The 23,134-nt window shown below is 48.6% G+C and overlaps 1 protein-coding gene across 1 annotated transcript in view; it reads left to right on the top strand.

The window, feature by feature from the left end:
- The window catches only part of GRIK4 (glutamate ionotropic receptor kainate type subunit 4), a 191,517-nt gene that overhangs the window by 100,112 nt on the left and 68,271 nt on the right, over positions 1-23,134 (top strand). The window contains 1 exon segment of the mRNA XM_051638644.1: positions 16,172-16,336. Within this exon segment, the coding sequence (XP_051494604.1) occupies positions 16,172-16,336 (165 nt within the window).

Below are 23,134 nucleotides of genomic sequence, written 5' to 3'. Positions count from 1 at the left end.
GGGGTCCTCTTGTCAAAAAATGATCCATGCTTGACCTTTTTTCTCTGCCCTTTTATGACCTTTTCCTAGGAAAAAAGCCCAGAACAACAACAACAAAAAGAAAAGCTACAACCTTGGGGCCAAGTTATGAATTATAGTTATAAGCAGTGTCCTTAGCACTTTGCTTCTTCCCCTGTAGCTTTTTGCCACCCTTCTGGAGGGAAATAATTTGGATTTTTTCTTCCTATGCTTTCTCTTGTTTAAAATAGGAGATCTGTAGTGGCTCACGTTGCCTTAATTTCCTGTTGATTTTGCTCTCTCCAGATTCCTCATTAAGTGTTTAATCAGGAACATGGGAAACAATGCCAAGCATTTTGTATGAAAGGCTTGTTGTGTTTGGAGGGAGTAGAACAGCTCAGAGGAGGCACCTGCAAGCAACCAAATTGTTGGCCTGATACCTTTTTATCCCAGCAGGCAGCTGGCTGGGAAAAGGGAGATGGTTGTGACCTTGCAGGAGCAGGATGGGACTTGGGCAAATGGTAGGACAAGTTTCTTCCCACCTGGAAAACTCTGATGGCCCCAGCAGGAGCTGGGGGAAAACCAAAGGGCAGGGAGCATCTCACTGGTGAGTTTTGGTGGTGTCTGGTGTGAGCAGAGCCTGGGAGGTGCCTGGTCAACATGTCTCAGAGATCTGGGGCTTCTATGGTTGGAAAAGCAGTCACAGGAGGACAGTCTCCAATGTGCAAAATGTCCCTTGTTGCCACCAGAGGCGATGCTGGAAGTTGTGCTCTGGGGCTCCCCGAGGAGGAGCATGTGGAGAGCCAGGACAGGCTCCTGGAGAGTTTCCTCCTGCTTCCCAAGGTGGAGGCTCCTGTCAACTGGCTCTCATGGGAGACTCCAGAAATAATCTTCCTGATGTCAGTGAACATGTTAATGGGACTTGACAGATGATAATGAAGAAGAGGCTGTGACTGAGAAAGGGTAGAAGGAAAGTCATAACTCTTGGGGAAAGGAGGAGCCAACAGAAAAGTCCAGATGTCCAGAAGTTACACGAGGTAACTCAAGACATTAATCTTTGCTGTTTCTGGTGCCAGAGGTGGTAGATGCAGGGGAAATAAAGTAGGCAGCCTGCAAAGATTGTTTTCCTTATCTCCAGTTCACACTCATGGCTTTGTCTTGCTGCTAACCCTTTTAGGAAAATGGGTTTTTTGGTGAGGGAACGTTTTCTCTGGAAACCATCATACCTAACTTATGTGTGTGCTGGAAAGGGGACCAGTTGCTGGAGGTACTGATGAATTGTTCCTGGCAAGCGGGGGTAGGAAGAGGGGGATGGTGAGCGGGTGCTGTGACTCCAAGCACGGAGCTTGCAAGCAGAGAGCAGCACCTTTCCCTGGGCCAGTGGTTCAGTGCCCGTGTGCCTCCTGGCTAATGTGGAAGTTGTCTTAATTAGCTAGGAACACATTTATGTTTTGTCTTTGCTGGAAGGTCAGCGTGTCCTCCCTTTGCTGGATGAATGTTCTGGCCTGCTGCTTCTGGCAGGGTGGGCAGGACCCCAGTGATGCCAGCAGAGCTGAGCTGCCCAGCTCAGCCTCTGGGCTTTGGAAGGTGCCCGTTCCATTCCCTCTCCCAGCTAACAGGCAGGTCCTTTAGACCCTTGAAGCTTTTTTAGATGCACAACTCTCATTTTTATCTAACTGCAACTGGCTTCTTGAACCGGGTGGGATTTTGCCTCCTCAGGGGCAGGATTTGCATCTAAATGCCCCTGCAGAACGGGGCTGTATCCCGTTTCTGCCCCGTGAGCTGCAGGTTGCAGCACTTCCCTCACTGCTGAGGAGCAGCAGCAGAAGGGCTTGCCTGGGGCACTGGGGGCTGCTTCAGAGAGTCCTGTGCAAAGAGTTGAGACGTGCAGGCTCGCTTGCCCCGTGACTGTGTAATGAAAAGAACTCTCTCCTTTATCATCATCAAGTCAGATCAAAGTGGCACCTGGCAGCTGAACTTCTCGTGTGCTCTGAGGAAGGTTCTGTGTGCCAGGGCTGTGCTGAGGCAACGATTTCCCTGCTCTAAGAGGCTGCACAAGGACCCAGCTCTGTTGAGGCATTCAGATTAGTTCAGAATAACCCCTCTTCAGCCAAGTCAGCCTGTGATCCTCGCTGCAAGGCTTCAGAGGGGGACAGAAATCCTTCCCATCACATTTCTGATGTGTTTCCTGATGGTGGGCTCTAATGTTTTGCTTGTACTTAGCAGCAAACTGCCTGAATGGGAGCTGAAATGTTTTTCCCTGACTGGCAGGAGCACAACACCCACTGATGAGTCAGGGGAGGAAGAGCTCCTACTGCACAGGAGAGGATATTAGGGCAAAGAGAGGGGAGAAGGCAGGGAAGAACAGCTGCCAGAGTGTTGTGGAATAAATAACATTTGTTTAAAGTCATGTTAGAACATTCATGAAGGGGAGTTAAAGCATGAAAGCAACAGGGTCTAATGGAACCCATTTTCTTTGCCATCTCCTGTAGGAACTCTTTGGAAGTAGAGAAAAGGGAAAATCACTTTACAGTAATAACTGTTATTTATATAACAAAACAACATTGGATTAATCAAAATGGGAAGTTTCAAGGTAATTACTTGACCCTCACAAACATTGTTATACATTTAAAAGGCAATTTCTGTGTTGGTGAATAGATGAAGGAAATAGCCCCAGTCCTGCAACTGATCATAAGTGAGGTTTATTTTATTATTATTGTTATTATTCAGCTCCCAATCTGGTAAGATCGTGTGAAGAATGAGGGAAAAGACTGGGAGAGAGGAAGGAGCTGATAATCATCCTTGCAGGGTTTGTTGCAACCATTTGATGGGCTCATTAGTGACTTAGGGCCTCATCTTGGCTCCCTCCACAGTTGATGTCAAGTGCCCCATTGCAGCGTCATTGATTAACATCCCATAAAGAGCAGCAAGCAAACAGAAAACATGATCTTGTAACCTCAGAGAACTGCTCCTCCATCTGCAGTTTGCACTGGTGGAAGGTGATTACAGTGTTGTTGCAAGTACAGGGTGGATTAATAGAGCAAGGCAAGAGGTTAATGATGGCTGTACTCAGTGGCTGTCTCCCTCCCGGTGTTACCTACGTGCACATCCTGTAATCAAATCACACAGATTTCCCTCCCAGAATCTACAGTCCACTCCCCCCATCTGGGTGTCCATGTGTCAGCACTTCAGGGGTGTATTGTGTGTATATGGATGTAGGTGATCAGAGGGCTGGAGCAGCTCTGCTCTGGAGACAGGCTGGGAGAGTTGGGGTGTTCAGCCTGGAGAAGAGAAGGCTCCAGGGAGACCTTAGAGCAGCTTCCAGTGCCTGAAGGGGCTCCAGGAAAGCTGGGGAGGGGCTTGGGACAAGGGCAGGGAGGGAGAGGACAAGGGGGAAGGGATGAAAACTGGAAGAGGGAGATTGAGGTGAGACATGAGGAGGGAATTCTGGAGTGTGAGGGTGGTGAGAGCCTGGCCCAGGTTGCCCAGGGAAGCTGTGGCTGCCCCATCCCTGGCAGTGTTGAAGGGCAGGTTGGATGGGGCTTGGAGCAGCCTGGTCTGGTGGGAGGTGTCCCTGCCCATACAGGGGGTTGGATCTGGATGATCTTGAAGGTCCCTTCCTACTCAAACCAATCGGTGATTCTCTGATATAAATAATGTGTGTGTGTGTATATATATATAATGTATATATACCCCCAGGTCTCAAGAACATGATGGGCTGTGCTCCACCTGGGCTGTCCTGGCAGGTCAGCTGAAGGCAGGAGGCTGTTTTTGTTGGGCTGTAGCTGAGGTGAGCAGGCTGTGGCTGTTGCTCCATGGGTGGAAGATGTGTCTTGCACACAGCATGAGCCCAGATCTTTTGCAGGAATCAGGACAGATTCGTGACAGATTCATGAGGAGGGGCTTGGGGTAGCAGGGAAGGATGATAATCATACTCTCCCTGTGGTCAAAACATAACAATAATTTGACCAGCTCTAATGTTTAATAACCACTGGCTTTGTGACCAAATGTGATAGATAAGCTTGAGCAAACCATAGCCTCCTAAGCTGACCTGTCACTTGAGAGCAACTAGGCCACTCTCTGAAATCCTGGGCCTGTGTAAAGCTTCTCAAGCTGTGGCAGGAAGGAGCAGGAAGTCAAAAAAGAGGGTGGAAAGGGTCTACCTGAGTTTCGTAATGTTCTGGTTAGGGTGTTCAACATGAGTCTTGCTTCATCCCAGTTCAGAGCAGTGCTTGAATGGGAATTTTATTGTTAAACCTTGTCTCATGGAGTGAAGTCTTTCCTTTCCAGGGTTTTTCCCCTTAGCTCTCCATGTTACCTTGAGCACAGAGCCTGGGATTGTGAGCCAGGGAGCAAGGAGTGGGTGATGGGGAGGGGATCTCTGGGTGTTTGCTGGTGAGCTAGCAGCTTGCTGTCCCAGAGGTGGCCCTGGCCATCTGTCACATGGCAAGAGGCTGAGGAAGATGATAAAGTAGCCCTGATTCTCCAGGCAAGTTCTGCTCACTGGGATAATGAAAAAGAATTGGCTCCGTGCGAGCAGCTGACACAGTTCTCTGTCTCCACGATGCTTTCAGTGCTGTGTTAAGATGCTTTTTACACACTTTGAGAATGAGGGCCAACGTGCTGCCGCCTGCAGCTTGCAACCCTAAAACTCCTCATGTGACAGCAGCAAGAACAAACTCCCAGTGGAGAAGCTTGGACCACTGCTGGAATGCAAGCTGGGGAGATCCCCTGCCCTCCTGCCCTGCCCGCTGGAATGTGTTCAGGCTTGGAGTGTTGAAAATGCCTGTGGCTGGATGCAGCTCTTGCAGGCATCCTCATTAAGGTGGTTGAAAGTAGGAGGATTTAATGATCTGAACCATGACTTTAATTAATCAGCATAAATGTTGCTTATTTATGCCATAAACCGCAGCCTATGGATAACTCTGTTGTTAATTAGACTTATCACTGTGAACCTTATCCAGTTCCTTGCTGCATTAGTGTAGCTAATTCAGTATCCCCTCTAAGAAGCATCGTAACAAACTACAGGGGATGTAATTCACTCCACTTATCCTCTGCATGACAAGTCTGCCTGGTTCTGCTGTGCCTCCTTCATGAGCCAGCATGGGAAGACCAGTTCCTCCCCCATCCCACCAGCATCAACCTGCGGGTTTTTCCATCACACCTAATGTCTGGGAATCTGGAGTAGCTTTTCCTTTGGGCTTCTTTCACCTTGTTCACTAAGGATTTTTGTGTCTGACTTAATTTTGTCCATGCAGCTGAGCTTTTTCTTTATCCTGGTCTTCTGCTTTCTTCTCCTCCTCCTCGCTCTTTCCTGTCTCGGTGAAACGTGGTGAAAACTTTTCCATCTTGCACAGATGTAGGGGAATCTGTAATGAGCTCCCAAGCTGAAAACAAAAGCTGTTTGCCAAAAGCTTGTTCTTTATCTACGTTGAAGGGCATCGTCCTAGAAACCTCAGGGATTCTTTGGGAAAAGTTGGAGGAGCTTTTAAGGACTTTGTGGTTCTTTTCTGTTATGCAAAGGCAATGTCTGTCACCCCAAGTAGGGATGGTCTCCAGAAGATGCTAAGACAAGTTGCCTTGGTTGGGGATGTTACTGGGCATCACTTCAGTCACTTAGATCTCTGTAGATCCCTTCTCTCAAGAAGTCATTTAGGAACAAATTTGGGTTGCTTTATTTTTTCCTAACAAGAGCAGCCACATGAGTTTAATGCACTGGAACTGGTGCACGTTTCCTTCAGATCTGAATGAATTTTGACTTTGCTGAATATCTGCATGTTTCTTGACCTCTTCAAGATGGCTGTGGTAGTGCTTCTTGGCCTCGTGGATTTATCAGGAGGGTGAATATTTGAGAAACTCCCAGGAGCCACTATGTGCAGGCAAGGAAAGAAAGAGCAGCTCTTGTCCTGTAACACATCAGCATTTTCTTAGCAAACAAATACACAAACTGGGATTAGATGAAGTAGTAGTTTGCTGTGAAGGTGGCTGGAAAGGAAGAGGAAACCAGAGTCCAGAGAAAAGAAAACTCATGTTTTATTTTCCCATCCAGAGCTCAGGGGAAGAAGTTATCAGGGGAAAACTAATGCAGTGAGCAGAGCACAGTAAAAAGGAAGGGCAGGAAGACATTAAAGCAACCTATTAAATTGCTGAAGGCTGAGTGGCAAAAAATAAATAAATAGAGGCTGTGTAGATTGATGGATATTGGATCTGAAGGGCTTCCACATCTGGTGTGGCAGCTCTTTAGCATCTAATTTCAGTGTGACTCAGCAGGAAAAGTTGTTTGTCCTCACAGTGAAGCAAAGGGAGGAAAACAATCCTGAGGTGCCTCAGTGAAGGGCTCACGTGACGTTGTTGTATAATTGGATCCAACTCCTTCACGTAGGTTAAAACTTCTGCAAATAGGGGGGAGGTTTCCAATGTCACCTTTTCCCACCCTTGTTCTTCAGCCTCTCTCTGATCACCTCCTACTCTTAGGCCTCAGTCTCTTCCCTTGTACATCTGTGCACCCTGTCTGGGAGGTGGGCAGTGAGGTTTCCTTTGGAGCAGGTGCATGGAGAGCAGAGACTCTAAAGGCCAGCACATCAGGGTCAATTTATTACCTGGTTTAGGTGCTCTGGAGGACCTGGCTCTCTGCACTGACTATAAAAGCTCCAAACAGTTTGAATCTTCCATCCATGCTGTGCTCAGCTTTCTAGCATTGACCCTGGTCTTTATTTACCTTCATACATGTCTCTTTTAATATGCTGCTGCTGTTGGAGGTTCCCAACTCCCAGAAGCTCTCTCAATAGTCCTCACTTGGCTTTTGGGATGCTCCTGGATACCTGTAGAATGAAGAAGTGTCAGGTTTCAGAGGCAGTCAGTAAACTGCCAGGGTGCTAAATGGGTTTCTGAAGTCTTGTGCCACATTAACTCCCATTATTTACCATGAGGTCTTGCAAAATCTTGAGGTTTATCTCTTTGTGCCTCAGTTCTTCATCCATCATAAGAGAGTGAAAGTCATTCCATTTATCAATTGTCTGTCTCATCTCTTTGAAGCAATTGTCATATCTGGTATCTACATCCAGCTGGAAGGTCCTTGTCCTTGGATCCATCTTTTAGAGATTTAATTCTGGGGGTTCATAATCTGTAAGAGCAGCAATGGCTGAGGGTTTGTAGCAAGAACAGAGCTGGTGCAAAATGCCTGTAGCCTCCCCATATTGGTGAGACCAAAACCCCTGAATTCTGTCACTGCTGCCTTTTTTTTTTCCCCTTCTCCCCTTGGCACTGGGGCTGTGTCCAGGCTATTGCCTGTCACTGTGTGTGCAATTAATCAGCTGGCTGGGGAAGCCTGGAGCTGGGACCTGGTACTTCTGTGCTCCATCGTTTGGTCTAAGCTGTGCATCTTCTGCAGTGCACTGGTGTTGGCCAGCCTGGGGACAATCGGTGGTGCCAAAGCCCCAGCAGCCTCCTTGAAATAAGGAGAGGCTGAAGGAAGAGCAAATGCCCTGAAAATGCAAAGGTGCCAGGAAGGGTGAAGAGGGAAATGGTCACTAAAGGAAGACATGGAAATCTACTGGTTTTAGATGGGCCCCAAGTTCCTTTAATCCTGAAGCATGCTGGAGGGTCAGGAAATGGTCCCCTCTGCCAAAGCCAAAGGTCTAAGCAAAATGAGGTTTAGACTGAGGTGAGCCATGAGGAGGAAATTCTGGAGTGTGAGTGAGACCCTGGCCCAGGTTGCCCAGGGAAGCTGTGGCTGCCCCATCCCTGGCAGTGTTGAAGGGCAGGTTGGATGGGGCTTGGAGCAACCTGGGCTGGTGGGAGGTGTCCCTGCCCATGCAGGGGGGTGGATCTAAATGATCTTTCAGGTCCCTTCCAACCCAAACCATCCTGTGATTCTATGATTCAGTTTTGGAAATACTGCTCTCCCTCCATCACTGTCAATCAGTAAATCCCAAAAGAGTGCAGAGAGCTGTGTGGATGCTGGAACAGCCTTGCCTGCCAGGTCTGGAGACAGAGCTGTGGGCTTTGGTGGTTTTCTGTCTTGCAGATACAGAACATGCTTGTTGTGGGGATGACACCAGGAAAGTGTCCTGCATTTTGTCCCTGCCCGTGCAGGGGGTTTCGATCTAGATGATCTTGAAGACCCCAACCCAAACCATTCCACGATTCTATGGTTGTCTGGGGCTCTGCATTTCCTTTCCTGCCTTCCCATCCTGTGCCAGGCTCTTTCCCACACCAGTGCCTGCTGCCTGCTCTTGGATGCAGAGTCCCACTGCTGCACTGTGCCTTGCCATCTTTCAAACCCATGATTAGAACTATAAATCCTGGTGGACTTTTCCCATTTGTTTTTTTGGCTTTTTTTTTTCCTTTCTTTTCTTTTATTTTTAGCTTACAATTTTACACCCTTTTGTTTGCCTGGAAGTGGCACTTGGGGTTTGTGTGGTTATTTTTCCTGTATTTATACTCTCCACTGACTTAATTAAGTTCTTGCTTCTTTCTTGGTATTGCCAAGTTTACTGGCCCCACTAGGATTTCCCAGTGCTCTCTTCCCAAAGACCACAGCTGCTGCCAGTCACCCAGGACCATGAAAATGGGCAGAAAATCTTCTTTTAGCAACTCAACGTGACATTTTTGAAACAAAAGGCAAACAGGAGAAGAAAAAACCCCACCAAACCAACCACGTTCCCAACTTTGGTGAGTGGGTTTTTTTGACTGGTTCCCTAAGAAAATAAGATTTAGGCACTTGGACTGACCTTGTGTGGATATGTGTACGTGTCCATCCAGCAGCTGGAATTTGGTGGCAAAGTGCAGTCCAGTGTGACAGGCTTTGCAGAGGAGCAGAAAATCTGCACTAAAAAAAAAAACCTGCCCTGAATAGCAGAGCTTCAGGGAAACAAAGAGACATCCCACCACACACTTGTTGCATTAACTGGCTCTTGGTGGCTGGAGTTGCCTGTTTTCTTGCTGGAATGTTTCTGACACCCCCAGGAGTCTCTTCCCTCCTGGTGCCCGTTTGCTTCCATGTGTCCTCGGTAGCAACATCCCTGAGCAGTTTCTGTGGCTCTTGGGATTCCTACAGTGAAAAGTGTCCCACCATGCCTTTAAGACCTTGAACTTCTTGCCTTTTCCTGTCCACAAAACCCTGCCCATGTGAGATGGAGCCCTTCTTGTTCTTTCTTCCAGCCTGTCCTGCTTGGAGGCCCCGAGCATCCCTTTCTTTCAGAGCCATAATAATTTATTCCCTGTCTCAGCCCTGACCTTACCCCTCAGGAAGGTTAAATCAGGCATTCTTCCTCCTCTCTGCTTTTTTCTCACCTCATTTTTTGGGAAGCCTTTTGACAGGCTTTTCAGGGGATTAGGTAGGACTTATCTGCTTGTAAACACACTGTTGGAATTCACAGATCAGGACATCACCCAAGGTTGCAGCATTCCTCAGCTCTCTGGCTATAGGAAACCTTAGTTTACTGCCCTGTTTTTGGAGGACAGGGTGACTTCAGATTGTATTAGTCAGCTCTGGACAGGGAATTTTCATTACAGACCATTTTCTTCATCCCTTCTTGCTCTTTTGCTTCTGTTTTCATGCTAAGGGTGTTGGCTGGCTTCCTCCTAGCAGGATTTGTATTCAGAAAAGCAGGTGATCTTATCAGAAGAGCAGGACCTTCTCTCATTAATGTGAGACAAGTGTGCTTTCCTCCTGAAGGAAAGGAGTGAGAGAGGAGACCTGGCTTGCAGATGCCTGCTTTCAGGATGGCAGCTGAATGTGTCCCCCCCCTCCCAGCCTATGCTGGACACCTCTGTATCATGCAGGTGTGTGTGGAGGAAGAATCTGGCAGTGCTTTCACCTGCCTGGACCAGAGGGACAGTATTTTCTGGGGCACAGAAATCAACTTGCCCCCACTGAAGCTTTGCATCCCAGCACTGGGACAGGGCCAGTGTGATTGACAGGCTGTCGCCTTTGCAGGCTCAGGGAGGACAGAGAAGTGTGACAGCATTTTATATCTTCCTGGAAGCTCCTGGTGTCAGAGAACGTTATTCTGATTTAATGTACACAAAGCAATTATTAAAGAAGAGAAAAGAGAGGTTGTGTTTCAAGCAGTAGAAACTAAAGCCCTCAGCTCTTTGTATCATGCCTTCCCTTCTCTCTCTCTCTCTCCTGAATTCACTCTCTCTGGGTAGCAGAACTGAGAGGGAAGCTCCATCTAAATGCAGATTTGAAATGCTGGCCAAGAGCAATAAATAGCCCTCTGCTACACGGATCAGACAAACATGATCAAATCTCTCTGTGAAGGAGTTTTTATGTTTTTTAGATTTTCTTCTTCCTTGATGAGATCATCTTTCCTCTCCAAGAAATAGCATATTGATGACTTTTATTTTTAAGCAGCACTTCGGAGATTATCATGTGAAACACAATCCCACCTGTTTCTCCACTGGAGCTCTACTTGACAGCCCTGTAATGAGGAAGTTTGCAAATTCCTTATCCTTTAATGCATCAACAGCCTCAAGGGCTGGTCCTGGATTCAGCAGAGGGGAAATGAGCAGAATGTGGCAATTCTGCAACCCTTTCTCATCCACTGCCCCTCAGATGAGTCTGGAGCCTGGGGGGATTTGAGCTGGCTCGGGGTTGCTGCAGTCAAGACATCTCCTGAGCCTGGTGGTCCTGAGCAGGACACGGGTGTGACAGAGCAGCACTTTTTTTGGTATTCCTTTGATCTGAAGGGTCCCTGTGATATGGGATTCTTTGTGAGAAAGGAATCATGAGCCAACAACGTGCCCTTGCAGCCAAGAGGGCCAATGCCAAGGGAAGTGTGGCCAGCAGGACGAGAGAGATTCTTCTCCCCCTCTGCTCTGCCCTGCTGAGGCCCCACCTGGAGCTCTGTGAGCAGTTCTGGGCTCCCCAGTTCCAGAAGGACAAGGAGCTACTGGAGAGAGTCCAGCACAGGGCACTGAGATGCTGAGGGGCTGGAGCACCTGCCTGTGAGGAAAGGCTGGGAGAGCTGGGGCTGCTCAGCTGGAGAAAAGGAGGCTGAGGGGGGAGCTGATCAGTGCTGGGCAATATCTCCAGGGGGTGGCAGGAGGATGGGGCCAGACTCTTCCCAGTGGTGCCCAGTGACTGGACAAGGGGCAATGGGCACAAACTGGAGCACAGGAGGTTGGACCTGAATATGAGAAAATCCTTCTGGACTCTGAGGGTGACAGAGCCCTGGGACAGGCTGCCCAGGGAGGCTGTGGAGTCTCCATCCCTGGGGACATTCCAAACCTGGATGTGTTCCTGTGGGATCTGCTCTAGGGGATCCTGCTCTGGCAGGGGGGTTGGACTAGATGATCCCCAGAGGTCCCTTCCAACCCCTCACCCCTCTGTGACTCTGTGTGACTGCTCCAGTGGTAACTATTGGCTCTTCCATGTACTAAACCTGCTTGAATTGAGGTTACAGCTCGAAACTTGAGAGTCCCTTCATCACAGAAACACAGAGGATTTGAGGACTCTTTTTACATGACAAATCACAAAAGCTTGTAGGTGTGATCTTAACCTGTCAGAGGAGATACTCAAGAAGTATTGCAGATGGCTTTAGAACTTGAACTTGGGGGGACAGGTTATGAACAGGGAAATACGTTTACTGAGCCCATGCTTTGGTAATTCTGCACCTTCAAGCCACCAAACTTGAGATGGCAATTGGGAGTAGGGGTTTACATCTCAGTGGTATGGAAATGTAACAACACTTAATAAAGTTAAGAGACAAAGGTCAGCTGAAAGCTGTTTGTTGTAGCAGTGCAGAAAATGCCCAGTAACATCTTTTCTCTGTTGTTGTTATAAAAATGCTGCTTCATTAGACCTTGGTTGGGTCATGAATTACACAGTGATAAGTTGTAAACCTTTCAGTTGTGTCAGGCTGGTCAGAGTGCACGTGTTGTGAGCCTGGCTGGTGGCACTCTGGAGAGCCACAGGGCTCAGGGGGATGGCAGAACAGAGACTTTCTGCTTCTTTAGCAGTGATTGAAACCCAGCTGAGGGTGGAAAGGGTTCAAATTCGGTGTTATCTCTAAGCTGGTTGGTGCTTTTAATCTGATGAGTTGCTCAGCTCCAGCAGGCAGCTGTCTGCATTGCTGAGAGCACACGAGCTGACAGCCCTGCCTGTCCCCTGGTCACTGCTTTGGAGAAAAGGAGAAGGACTGAACTGCTTGGGATGAGAAAAGAATGTCCTTCCTCCTCTTGGAGAATCTTGGAATAGTTTGGGTTGGAAGGAACCTGAAAGATCATCTAAGTCCAACCCCCTGCATGGGCAGGGACACCTCCCACCAGCCCAGGCTGCTCCAAGCCCCATCCAACCTGCCCTTCAACACTGCCAGGGATGGGGCAGCCACAGCTTCCCTGGGCAACCTGGGCCAGGGTCTCACCACCCTCACACTCAGGAATTTCCTCCTCATGTCACACCTCAATCTCCCTCTCCCAGTTTTCATCCATCCCCCTTGTCCTCTCCCTCCCTGCCCTTGTCCCAAGCCCCTCCCCAGCTTTCCTGGAGCCCCTTTTGAAGGAAAAAGGATAAGTTTATCCAGGGTAAGAGGAGAAAAGGCAAAAGAGTTTGAGAACTTTCATACTGCTGTGGCTGTGGAAATGCTGCAGATGCTTCACTTGAAGTAACTTGGCTCTAAGTCCCTGTGAAAATCAAAGCAGCCCTGAATCCAGACTCAGGTGCTCCTGACTCTCTCTGAAATATTCTCCTCATCACTCATAGAGAAGACAGTTTGGATGGGAGACATTTATTATGATGGGGAAGATGGCAGTGATTTTTGAGGCCAACACAGTTCAAAGATTTGCTGTAAGTTTTCAGGATTAAAGATTTACTTGATGCATCTTCCCATATTTAATAGACAGGAATAGATGAAAGGGAATTTTTATAAAGAATTTCGTTCATACTTAATGATCCTGCTATTAGATGAGCTTTGGCACCACGTCCCAAGACATGAAGTTTTAAACCCAACCTTTTTTAAACATTAAATGACCTTTTTCATCCGCTGGCTGTAATAAATAAAGATTAGTTCAGCCTCATTACCTAGTCTGTCCTGGGGATTGGTTTAATATTTGGTAAAACTAACTAGTCTCCCAAAACACAGCTGAAGACATGTTGCTGGTTTCTAGCACAAGCTCCACAGGGAGATAGGAAGCACTGCTGGAGTTGGGTTAGTAGCTGGGCTCTCCAGTGGCCACTTCCCCCCTGGGATTCAAGCAAGAAGGGTTTTCACCACTTGCTGTGTGGGCACCTTCCCCTTCCTCATGTGTTTGCTCCCAAGGTGGCCTTCAAAGTGCAAATTCCATCAGAGCTGAGTAGGGAAGAGAGTTTGGTTTCGTTGGGTTCTGTTTTTTTTATCATTATTACTTAGTTGCAGAGTTTCCAAATATAAAGATTTAAAAAAATAAAATGCAAAACCCTATCCTGAGTAAAGAGGGGGGGAAAAAACCACCTTTGTGCAAACATTTGTGCCTCAGTGGCCTGAGGAAATGATTTGAAATGCTTTAGTTTCAACTCTTTTGTTTTTAAAATGTGTGTAACTGTTCACTAGTGGAAGTGAATTTAGTTTGAAAACTGACAATGGAAAAAGAAGAAAAAAAGACTTTAAAATGCTGTCCAATTTAGTGATTTCGAAGATTTAAATTAGAAAATAATGAATCTAAGAATGCTGACACACTCTCTTACCAATTGATCTTTAATTTTGCTGTGTCAGCACCTGGAATTTAAGTAGGATTTTGTGCTGTTGATCAGATTCAGTACATTGCTTTGCCCTTTCCTGGAAACCAGGCTGGAGACAAAAGTTGACACCAAGCTTTAGCCATGAGAAAGTGAGGCCTGGGCAGGACTTTTCTCCCTTGTCTGCTGCTGCTTTTCTGGAGGAGGGGGAAGCTGAGGAAGCTGCTTCTTGGGACAGTTTCATCTCCTTTGTAAAAACCCTGTGATCCATGCTCCTGGGCTGGGAGGAAAGCACAACCCCTTTTTTTTGCACAATGAGATGAAGATGAACTGCCCTGGCTTTGCAGAGATTTCTGGTGCTTGGGTGTTAATGGGGCAGAGGAGCTGGTGTGGCCTGGAGGAGTGGGAATGTTCCCCAAGGCCTCTGTGTGGATCACACAAGTAGTAGTGCTGGATGTTTCTTTAGCACTGCTTAATTCAGTTTAGCTCCCATAAAAGTGGGGGAAAGTAGGAAGAGAAGGAATTCTTGGGTGGATATCCTCAGGATACAGAGTAAATCAGGGCAGAGTGGGCTACCTTTGCTTCACTAGTGGCTTCAGTACCTGGTCACCTTCCACAGTGGGGGTCAGAGTCAGGCTGGGAAGTCATGGAGGTGACATCCCACTGGGATGAGCACAGCAGGGCTGAGAAAACAGCCCTGAAATGCCACGTGAGTTGGTTGTAGAAACTGGGCCGTGCTTTGAGATTTGGGGGGGGGTTCAAAGCAAGCCTGAGGGGCAGGAAAGCCGAAGTAAAAGGTGCCTGAACCCAAGACAGGTTTGCTCATTGGCTTGGGCTGGGCTGGGGGCTCTTTGTGCTGGTGGCAGTGAAGCACTGGCCGTGCACTGGGGGAGCAAGGAGGACCTTCAAGGCACAAACCAGCCTCCTCAAGAACACACTCCCAGTCCATTTCAAAGCTTCAACAAGACACCTGGTGCTGTAATTCCCTGTTTCCCTGACACACAAACCAGCACAGCCCCACTCCTCCCTGCTTTGCTAAGCTGCACAGGCTGGGACCTAATTCTGTCTACACCTGAGCAGGTCCGAATGGCATCAAGCCCTTTGGAATGATTCTGGGGGAAGGAAGATAAGCATTGGTGCCTTTCTCATACACACAACAACCCCCAGTGCTGCTTTTCCCCAGGTATGACTGAAAAGCTGCTTTCTGGGAGGAGACCTCCTAGAAGCAAGGACAAACCCCCTGGGGAGCAGAAGTTGGGCCAACTCCTAAGGACACACTGTGGTTAATAGTTGACTCCTCTTTCTTCTTGCCTTAGAATAAAAAATAAAAATAATGCCCCACACTGTCCCCCTCTGCCTAACACAGATTTGAGTGGGCTGAGTTCAAGAGTCAAGTGTTTTCTGTTTGAAAAATATTTGTCCCACCCCACCCACAGCTGCCCACGTGCTTCCTGAAATATTCCAGCTATCAGCACCGTGCCGGGGTGTCCTCAGGAGTGCAGACCGAGCCATCTGGGGACATTCTCCCCCTGTTTGGGCTGAGATGTCTGGCTGCACAGCTGGATGTCCCTCTCCAGGAGCACCCTGGGCAAGGGACTGGGTGCTGGTGGGACACTGGGTGCTGGGCTGCAGCAGGACCCAGCGGCGGGGGCGGCCGCGCTGCAGCAGGTAAAGCAGCTGCTGCTGCTGCTGAGATTTCACCACCCACGTGTCTGGCAAGAGCAGGGGGTGGGTGAAGCAGCAGGAAAGGCCTTGAGTGGGAGGGAGGATGGAAGGAAGGAGGATGTGCTAACAATAGCGGTGCCAGGAGAATCATAGAATCATAGATAGGTTTGGGTTGGAAGGGAACTGAAAGATCATCTCAGTCCCAACCCCCTGCATGGGCAGGGACACCTCCCACCAGCCCAGGCTGCTCCAAGCCCCATCCAACCTGCCCTTCAACACTGCCAGGGATGGGGCAGCCACAGCTTCCCTGGGCAACCTGGGCCAGGGTCTCCCCACCCTCACACTCCAGAATTCCCTCCTCATGTCTCACCTCAATCTCCCCTCCTCCAGTTTTCATCCATCCCCCCTTGTCCTCTCCCTCCCTGCCCTTGTCCCAAGCCCCTCCCCAGCTTTCCTGGAGCCCCTTCAGGCCCTGGAAGGTGCTCTAAGGTCTCCCTGGAGCCTTCTCTTCTCTAGGCTGAACACCCCAACTCTCCCAGCCTGTCTTCAGAGCAGAGCTGCTCCAGCCTCCAGTCATCTCTGTGGCCTCCTCTGGAGTTTCCCCAGGAGCTCCATGTCCTTCTGATGTTGGGGGCTTCAGCACTGGACACAGTGCTCCAGGTGGGGTGTCTTGAATTCAGAGTAAATGGGGAGAATCACCTCCCTTGACCTGCTGGCCAGGCTGCTTGTGATGCAGCCCAGTACTCAGAAGCTCCAGCAAGGCAGCAGAGATCCTAGAGGGGTTAGGGAGGCATGGAGGAGCACATCCCTGCCAAGTCCTAACTGCTGCCAACACCTTTGCTCCCACAGCTGCCATCCTGGATGACCCCATGGAGTGCAGCAGAGGGGAGAGGCTCTCCATCACCCTGGCCAAGAACCGCATCAACCGCGCGCCCGAGCGGGCGGGGAAAGCCAAGGTGGAGGTGGACATCTTTGAGCTGCTGCGGGACAGCGAGTACGAGACGGCAGAAACCAGTGAGTACCTCTCCATGCAGCTGCTCCTTGCCCAGCTCTCATCTTGGCCAGCTGGCAGAGTGTGCCTGGCTCACTGCACTTGCTGCAGAGGATGATGGTGTGATAGTCGAGGTGGTCATTGCAGGGTAAAACGCACCTTTTTGCTTCTCTCTCAGCACTTGGAAGATGAAGGTGTTCAGGCATGGAAGGGGGAGTCTCTGTAGAACCTCAGACCTGCCCTGGCTGCCAGGTTTGGTGCAGGGGCTCAGCACAGTGTGGAGGTGGGTGCAGCCTCCTAGTGGGACCCCAAGCAGCACCCGTGCCACGTTCAGTGCCAGCCACAGGCTGGCAAGGACTGGTCCTGCCTGGGTGGGCCACCACAGGAGCCTGGTGGCGTGGAAGGGCAGGGTGGGCTCAGAGGGTGAGCACAGAGACCAGTTGAAATCGGAGGGCTTAGCGTGGTGGTGTGAGGTGAGCCCTGCCACGGGCTGAGAGCATCTCCATAAGCTCTGCCACCATTCAGCTCATTGGCTTGGGACAAATTATTTTCATTAATCTGCCTGTCAATAAACGAGGTAACGGCCCAGGAGGCGACGCTCCTTTGCGAAGCATTTCATGGTGTGCAAATAAGAGACTCTGGGCAAGTTCAGTGTAATTAAGTTATTTTTAAAACCCAATGGAATGCTGCGTGTCAGCAAACCTGATGGCTCTTTCAGTGCTTTGGTTTGGCAGTGGATTTGCTTCCACAAATGAAGTTGTTTTTTTTTTAATTGTGGCTTAAAAAGAGGTGATTTTAAAAGAGCAGTGTGCTTCCCACCCTGCTTTTAAGGTCTCTTCGTGCAAGGAGGTCTGTGCTGGAGGTGTTTCTTTGGAAGATCAACACATCAGCCACCTGCTCGTGCATAGAAAAAGGGGTTGATGGGCCCACAGACCTCTCTGGAGTGAAAGAAACCAAAAAAGATCTGTAATAGCTTCTTCCTGTAAGAGGGAAACCCCTTTGGAACAGGGCAGCTTCCCTCTAGAAGAATTGTTAAGATGACCTTTAGAGTTCAGGGGAAGGCTGGAAGTTCTTATTAGAAGCTGATTTGAGAAAGCTGGGAGAAATAATTTTAAATGATAGAGATTTTAGGCTCGTTTCCCAATGGTTCTCTGCTCCAAGCCTGTGTAATCTGCAGGGTACCCCAGGGTGGAGTCGTGTGCTGTGGTCTAGAGTGGGCTGGTTTTCCAGACAGCTTGACTGTGTGTTCTGGGCAGCACTGAGCATCCCCGTGCCTGGGAGGCCCTGTGGAGCTGTGTCCCCAGGGCTGCTCAGGAGCAGGTCTCTGGCTGACTGGTCGAACAGGCTGGATGGGCCTTGAGATCAGCAGCTGGCTCCTTCCTTTCTTAAATTAGCATTTGCATTATTTATAGAAGCCCTCAGTTAATAAAGTGCATTTCAGCAAGTACCTGGAGCTCTATTTATAGAGCCTGTCGCCCGTGAGGCAGTCTAGATTGAGATAACCACCTGCAGCATTCCAGGGACTGTTCAAAACAGCACTTCCCCACCTTTTTGGATCCCTTAGCTCTTTTAAGTTTCTCTTGGTGTTTCCCATCTGCTCAGCATTGTGTCCACCCTGCTTTACCAGCACAGGCAGGGGGCAAATCCAGTCTGACTGGCTGGGTTCTGCAGAAGGGATGGGGGCATCCCAAATCTCCCAGTGAGCCTCCTAGGAAAGGAGTAAACTGCTTGCTTGCCTGAGCCTCCCATGTCTTTGGAAGAACCAGGAGCATTTTTCATTCCATTCTTTTCACTTTCTCATAAATCTTCCACGTGAAACAATATTTCTGTTATTTAACTTCGCTCAAGGAGCTGGTTCGATTGCCCAGTGACCCCAGAGCTGCAGTAAAGAGCACGAGCAGCATTTCCCTCTCACTTGCCCCCCTGTAACACCGCTCAGAAATTCATTCATTCTAACATTTTTCAAGCAGAAGAATGTTAATTTGCTGAGAGTGAAGTATTATGCAAGAAATGGTTGATTTCAGCAAATGTGATAGTTGGGGAGCACATGAAAATGGGATGAGGAAGAGGCACTTCCATTTCCAATTTTCACTTCAGGGTGATTTTCTTTATTTTCTTTACTTTTGCTTGCAGAAGGTAAAAGGTAGAAATCAGAGCAAACTGGTTTCATTTTGGTGAAGTGACTATTCATGTAATTTTTGCAATATGTTATCTGCCTTTGCTTCAGAGGGAAAAATGTCTTGAAGGATTCCTTACAAAAGGAAAAAAATCTGGATTCTGCACGTCCCTGCTGTTAATGCCACTGAAGTTATTCTTAATTTATACTGGTAGCAGAGGAGAATCAGGTCCTTTCACTTACATTTCAAGGCTTTCAGATGTCTGACTTCTCAGCTTTAATGTGGCACTGATGTTTGTTATCACATGTAATATTAATAAAAGCAGTTTAGATGTTTTAACCTATGACTGCAGAGCTGTTCTACATCTGTTTAATACTGTTCTCACATTTCTTGCCCTTTGAATCACCCTAAATATCACAGCCAGCATGCCTAGCTGCCTGATCTGGGGCTGCTGTGATCACACCCCATCACTGATCCTCCCTGCACAGTCAGTGCTTCAAGAGCAGAAAGACTTTTTGAGAGGCAGTTTGTATTTTAGTGTTGAGCTGTCTGGCTTGCTTTATTTTCTCCCCCCTAACTGATTCTTGCTGCTTGGGGTGGGGGGGCACAAACCCACAATTGCTGTAACAGGTAAAATATGAGTCAGTCTTAATCACATTCAGGCATGGATTGGCATTTCAGCTTTTAGATATGAATGAAAACAAACCTTGACTGCTCTTGTGTGCAACATCTGTAAAATCCTGTGTTTTGAAATGAGTTTGCAGTGAAAGGGGGTGGATAGAGCTCTTTTTTTTTGCTGTAATAAGTCAAGGCTGTTCTCTCTTTGTGTTTGATGTTCCAGCTCCTCTTATGGAGATCCAAAATGACTTGATTAATCATGTCTTTATCTAAAACACCTTATTCCTTTTGAAGTCCAGGTAGGGACAGACCTTCTACTTGTCACCCTGTCCCCTATCACCTCCTCAGCCTTTTGAGCATCTTTCTGTTGTTAATCCCAGCATCTCAGGGCGGGTCAGCAGTAAAACAGAGTGAGCCACTGGAGGATATTTAATTTGTATTTATTCACACCAGTGTTTCAAAGCATCTGATACGTCCTTTCAGTGACATTGGTCCAAATGTGCTATTGACTGTCCCACAGTTTTTGTGATCCTGTTGGATTTCACATTTAAGCCTGGCCTGGTTGAGGGCTCTTGCTAAGAAGCATAAAGGATGCTGCAGGGAGCAACTTTGGAGCCCTGGTGTAGGATGCAACCTTTTTAATGTGGTCTGTTTATTCCCTTGGTGTTTCCTGGATGATGAGAATCCCATCCTGGCCAGTCCCTGCCATTCAGGATCCTCTGACACGTTTTGAAATCGTAGAAATGCTGAGGTAATTGCAGCTTTCTCTGCTCATTTCTTTGCAATGAGAGGCAGGGATCTTCTTTGCATGATGTTTGAAAAACTCGTCTCAGGACTCTGCAGTGAAGGAGATGCTGTGTTCTGCACCCTGGTGGGTGGATGATCTCACCAGAGAACTTTCAGCCACGCTTTGAGCAGGGAGAGCTCATGGAAGTGCTTGCCAAGTGCCCTGAGATGCCAGGAGATGAAAGGCACTATCCTTGACTCAGTGGATGTGTGAACAGATCTAATGCCAGAGCTACTCATTTGTTGTGCTTTTCCTTCTTCAGAAACAAGCACATCTTTCCATCTCCCTTTAAATCGTGTCTTGCTGTTTGCTGAGTGTCCAGACCTGCACTTCATTCCTAAACATGCTCGTGGGAACCATTCTGCACAGCCCTTTCTCACTCATCTGGCAGGGCAGGGTCACTGTTTTGTATTGCAAATGGACACTCATGTGAGGGCCACCTCCTAGCTCCAGACTGCAGCCTGTGCTGGGATGGGGACAGGAGTCTCTGACCCATTCCCAGCTTCTCAGCAGAGCCTATAACTGCATGGATGGAGGTACCGTGATGGAACACCTGAGCTGCACAAGCAGCAGAGGCAGAGGCAGGTCCATGTAGAAGTAGGAAGGCAGCAATCACCACCTCACACCTCCAAGGAGTTGCCTCCGAGCACAGAAGGGTGCTCCTGGCATCTTTCCTTTCCAAAGAGCTAAGTATTGTTAAGAAATCTCTTGGCTAACCCTGTTTCTTGTTTGTCTGTCCCACTGTCCTCAAGGATGTCAATTTGGAGCAGATGGATGCAGGCAGCCCAGAAAAATGGCAGGAATAGGAGGTCTGAGACATCTCAGGTCTTCAGGTCAAGGACAGTCTGTAGTACCCACGTCCTACCTCATGTTCAAGAGGTTTTTAGTGGGATGTCACTTAAATGTCCACTATTTCTTGAGGTATTGAATTTTACAAAACAAATATTGGGCACGATCCTGGGCCTCTGGACCTGCAGCAATCAAAAGTGTGTCCTGCACAGTCTGTAGCTCCTGTGGTGAAGTGTGAAGGGACTGGAGTGGCAGGGGCTGCACCATTACCAGCGGTTACACTCTGTGTGGTTATCAAGGATGAATTTTGGGTATGGGAATGATATTTCCAAATCCCTGAAAGGCCTTGTCTGAAGCCACAGTGCCCGTGTTGGTAGGAGGGATTCTCCCTGTCGAGACAGCACCAGATACTGTGCTGAAATAGGAAACGTGTTTGTACTTCAGTGGCAGCTTTCCAAGCTAAAACCTTTCCTTCAGGCACCTCTTCTTTGTTCACGTTCATTTTCCCTGATTTTACTGGATGTTTCACCCTTGGAGTGATAAGCCAGGTCTTTTCCCTCTGACAGTTGTTGCAACCCTGTTGCTGTGACTGCTGAACCCACATTTTGCTCTTGATACCTGAGATGAGAACAGAAATGCTCAACAAACTTTCCCCTCCCTGCACAACAAAATCCCCCCCAGGATTATTGCCCTAATGACCTGGGGATAAAAGAGAACTTGGAGCAGCTTCTTCCTCCTAGATCCTGAACTTCAGAGCACCCAGAGGGTTTGGTGTGGCTGAGAGGGGCTGAGATTGCATGTGGGGCTTTCAAACTGCTGCTGCTCTTACTTAAAAGGATCTTCTGAAGAGATGTAAGTGCCTGTAAATTTTTAAGCACAGAGCAAAAGCAAGGGCTGGATTCCTTTGAAGATGCCACAGAAAAGTCCTGCTTGTTCTGTAGCAGATTGAGATGGTGGAGGATGAAAGAGCATGGGAGGAAGGAAAACCCAAGAGAAGATGTTTGCACGTTGTTGGCACTTTTGGGAAGAAGTCAGAGCAATCAGTACGTGTGGGGACCTGGGAGTGTATCAAGTTTTTCCTTCAAATGGCATTTGGAGAGAACTAAAACCAGCTCCCCAAAGTGACCAACTAAGTCCTCAGCTTTTGGCCTCATATTCCAGTCAGGAGGCTGTGCAGAGGTATGAAGTCTGAGGCCAAAGATGACCACCTTGAGTGGCTGATCTACAGAAAGCAGACTGTAGACATTCACTTGCTGAAATGCTGGGAACTGGCTCTTGCCAGAACTGGTGAGTGGTTGTGGTGCTTCCTTTCTCCCTCGTGGCATCCTCTTTCTTCAGAAAGTGGCCACTTGAGGCCAGTTGAGCAAATGTGGCTTTGTGGCTTACAGGAAAGCTGGGAGGGACTTTTGGCAAGGGCAGGGAGAGAGAGGACAAGGGGGAATGGATGAAAACTGGAAGAGGGAGATTGAGGTGAGACATGAGGAGGGAATTCTGGAGTGTGAGGGTGGTGAGAGCCTGGCCCAGGTTGCCCAGGGAAGCTGTGGCTGCCCCATCCCTGGCAGTGTTGAAGGGCAGGTTGGATGGGGCTTGGAGCAGCCTGGGCTGGTGGGAGGTGTCCCTGCCCATGCAGGGGGTTGGATGTAGGTGATTTGTAAGGTTGCTTGAACCCAAACCATTCTGTGATTCTATGATTGTCAGTCCTGGGAGAAAGGAGCTGGGTGTGTGGTCCTGCTGAGGCAGGGCTGCTCTTCCTGGACAGCCGTGGCCAGCACGTGTTGAGACGAGGCTTTTGGAGCCAGGGATTCAGGCACGAGGGGCTCTCACCTTCTGTTCACGAGGCTTTGCCTGCACAGGCTGCTCTGGAGGAGGCTTCTGAGCGACGTGGCTGCTCGGGGTGGCAGTGGGGAGGTGACAGCAGCTGGGGTAGTGCTCGGGGTGGCAGTGGGGAGGTGACAGCAGCTGGGGTAGTGCTCGGAGTGCCATTCTGCTGCATTTGCACTGGGAATGAAAAGGACAAGAGGCTGCAGTTTAAACTTGGGAAGCTTGAGGGAAGAGATTCAACTTCTTCATTCTCTCTGGGTCTTTCTAGTGTCTTGCTAACCCTGGTGGCATGAAGCCAGGAGATGAACTCCTTCCAGGAAAAAAAAGAAAAAAAGAACACAACAAATTAAAACCAGTAATAAGATCCTGATTATGACCTGTAGAGGATGAGGGAAGTAATTCATACAAGTTTGTTTGCTGCTAAATGATGCTTTGAAGCTGGGTCACTGCTGTGTTTAGCATCTTCCATAAATTTGGGTTAATGTTTTATCTTTGAGCACAGCAGATGGGACCAAAAAGTGATGCTCTCAGAGAAAGACCCTAGTTCTGAGTCAGAGCTGAGGATACCAGGGCTTTGGGGACCTTTCAGGGGAGATTTAGAAAGGCTGGGGAAAGAGGGAGAGTAGGGTGTCACAGGCAGGGTGACAGTGCTTCAGAGGGAACAGAGGGATTTTGGGGGAGATAGATGG

The sequence above is a fragment of the Apus apus genome, chromosome 22 (genome assembly GCF_020740795.1).
Source record: "Apus apus isolate bApuApu2 chromosome 22, bApuApu2.pri.cur, whole genome shotgun sequence".
In the NCBI taxonomy this organism is placed as follows: domain Eukaryota; kingdom Metazoa; phylum Chordata; class Aves; order Apodiformes; family Apodidae; genus Apus; species Apus apus.
Note: the sequence above shows the minus strand (reverse complement) of the source record. Positions and strands in the feature narration are given on the sequence as shown.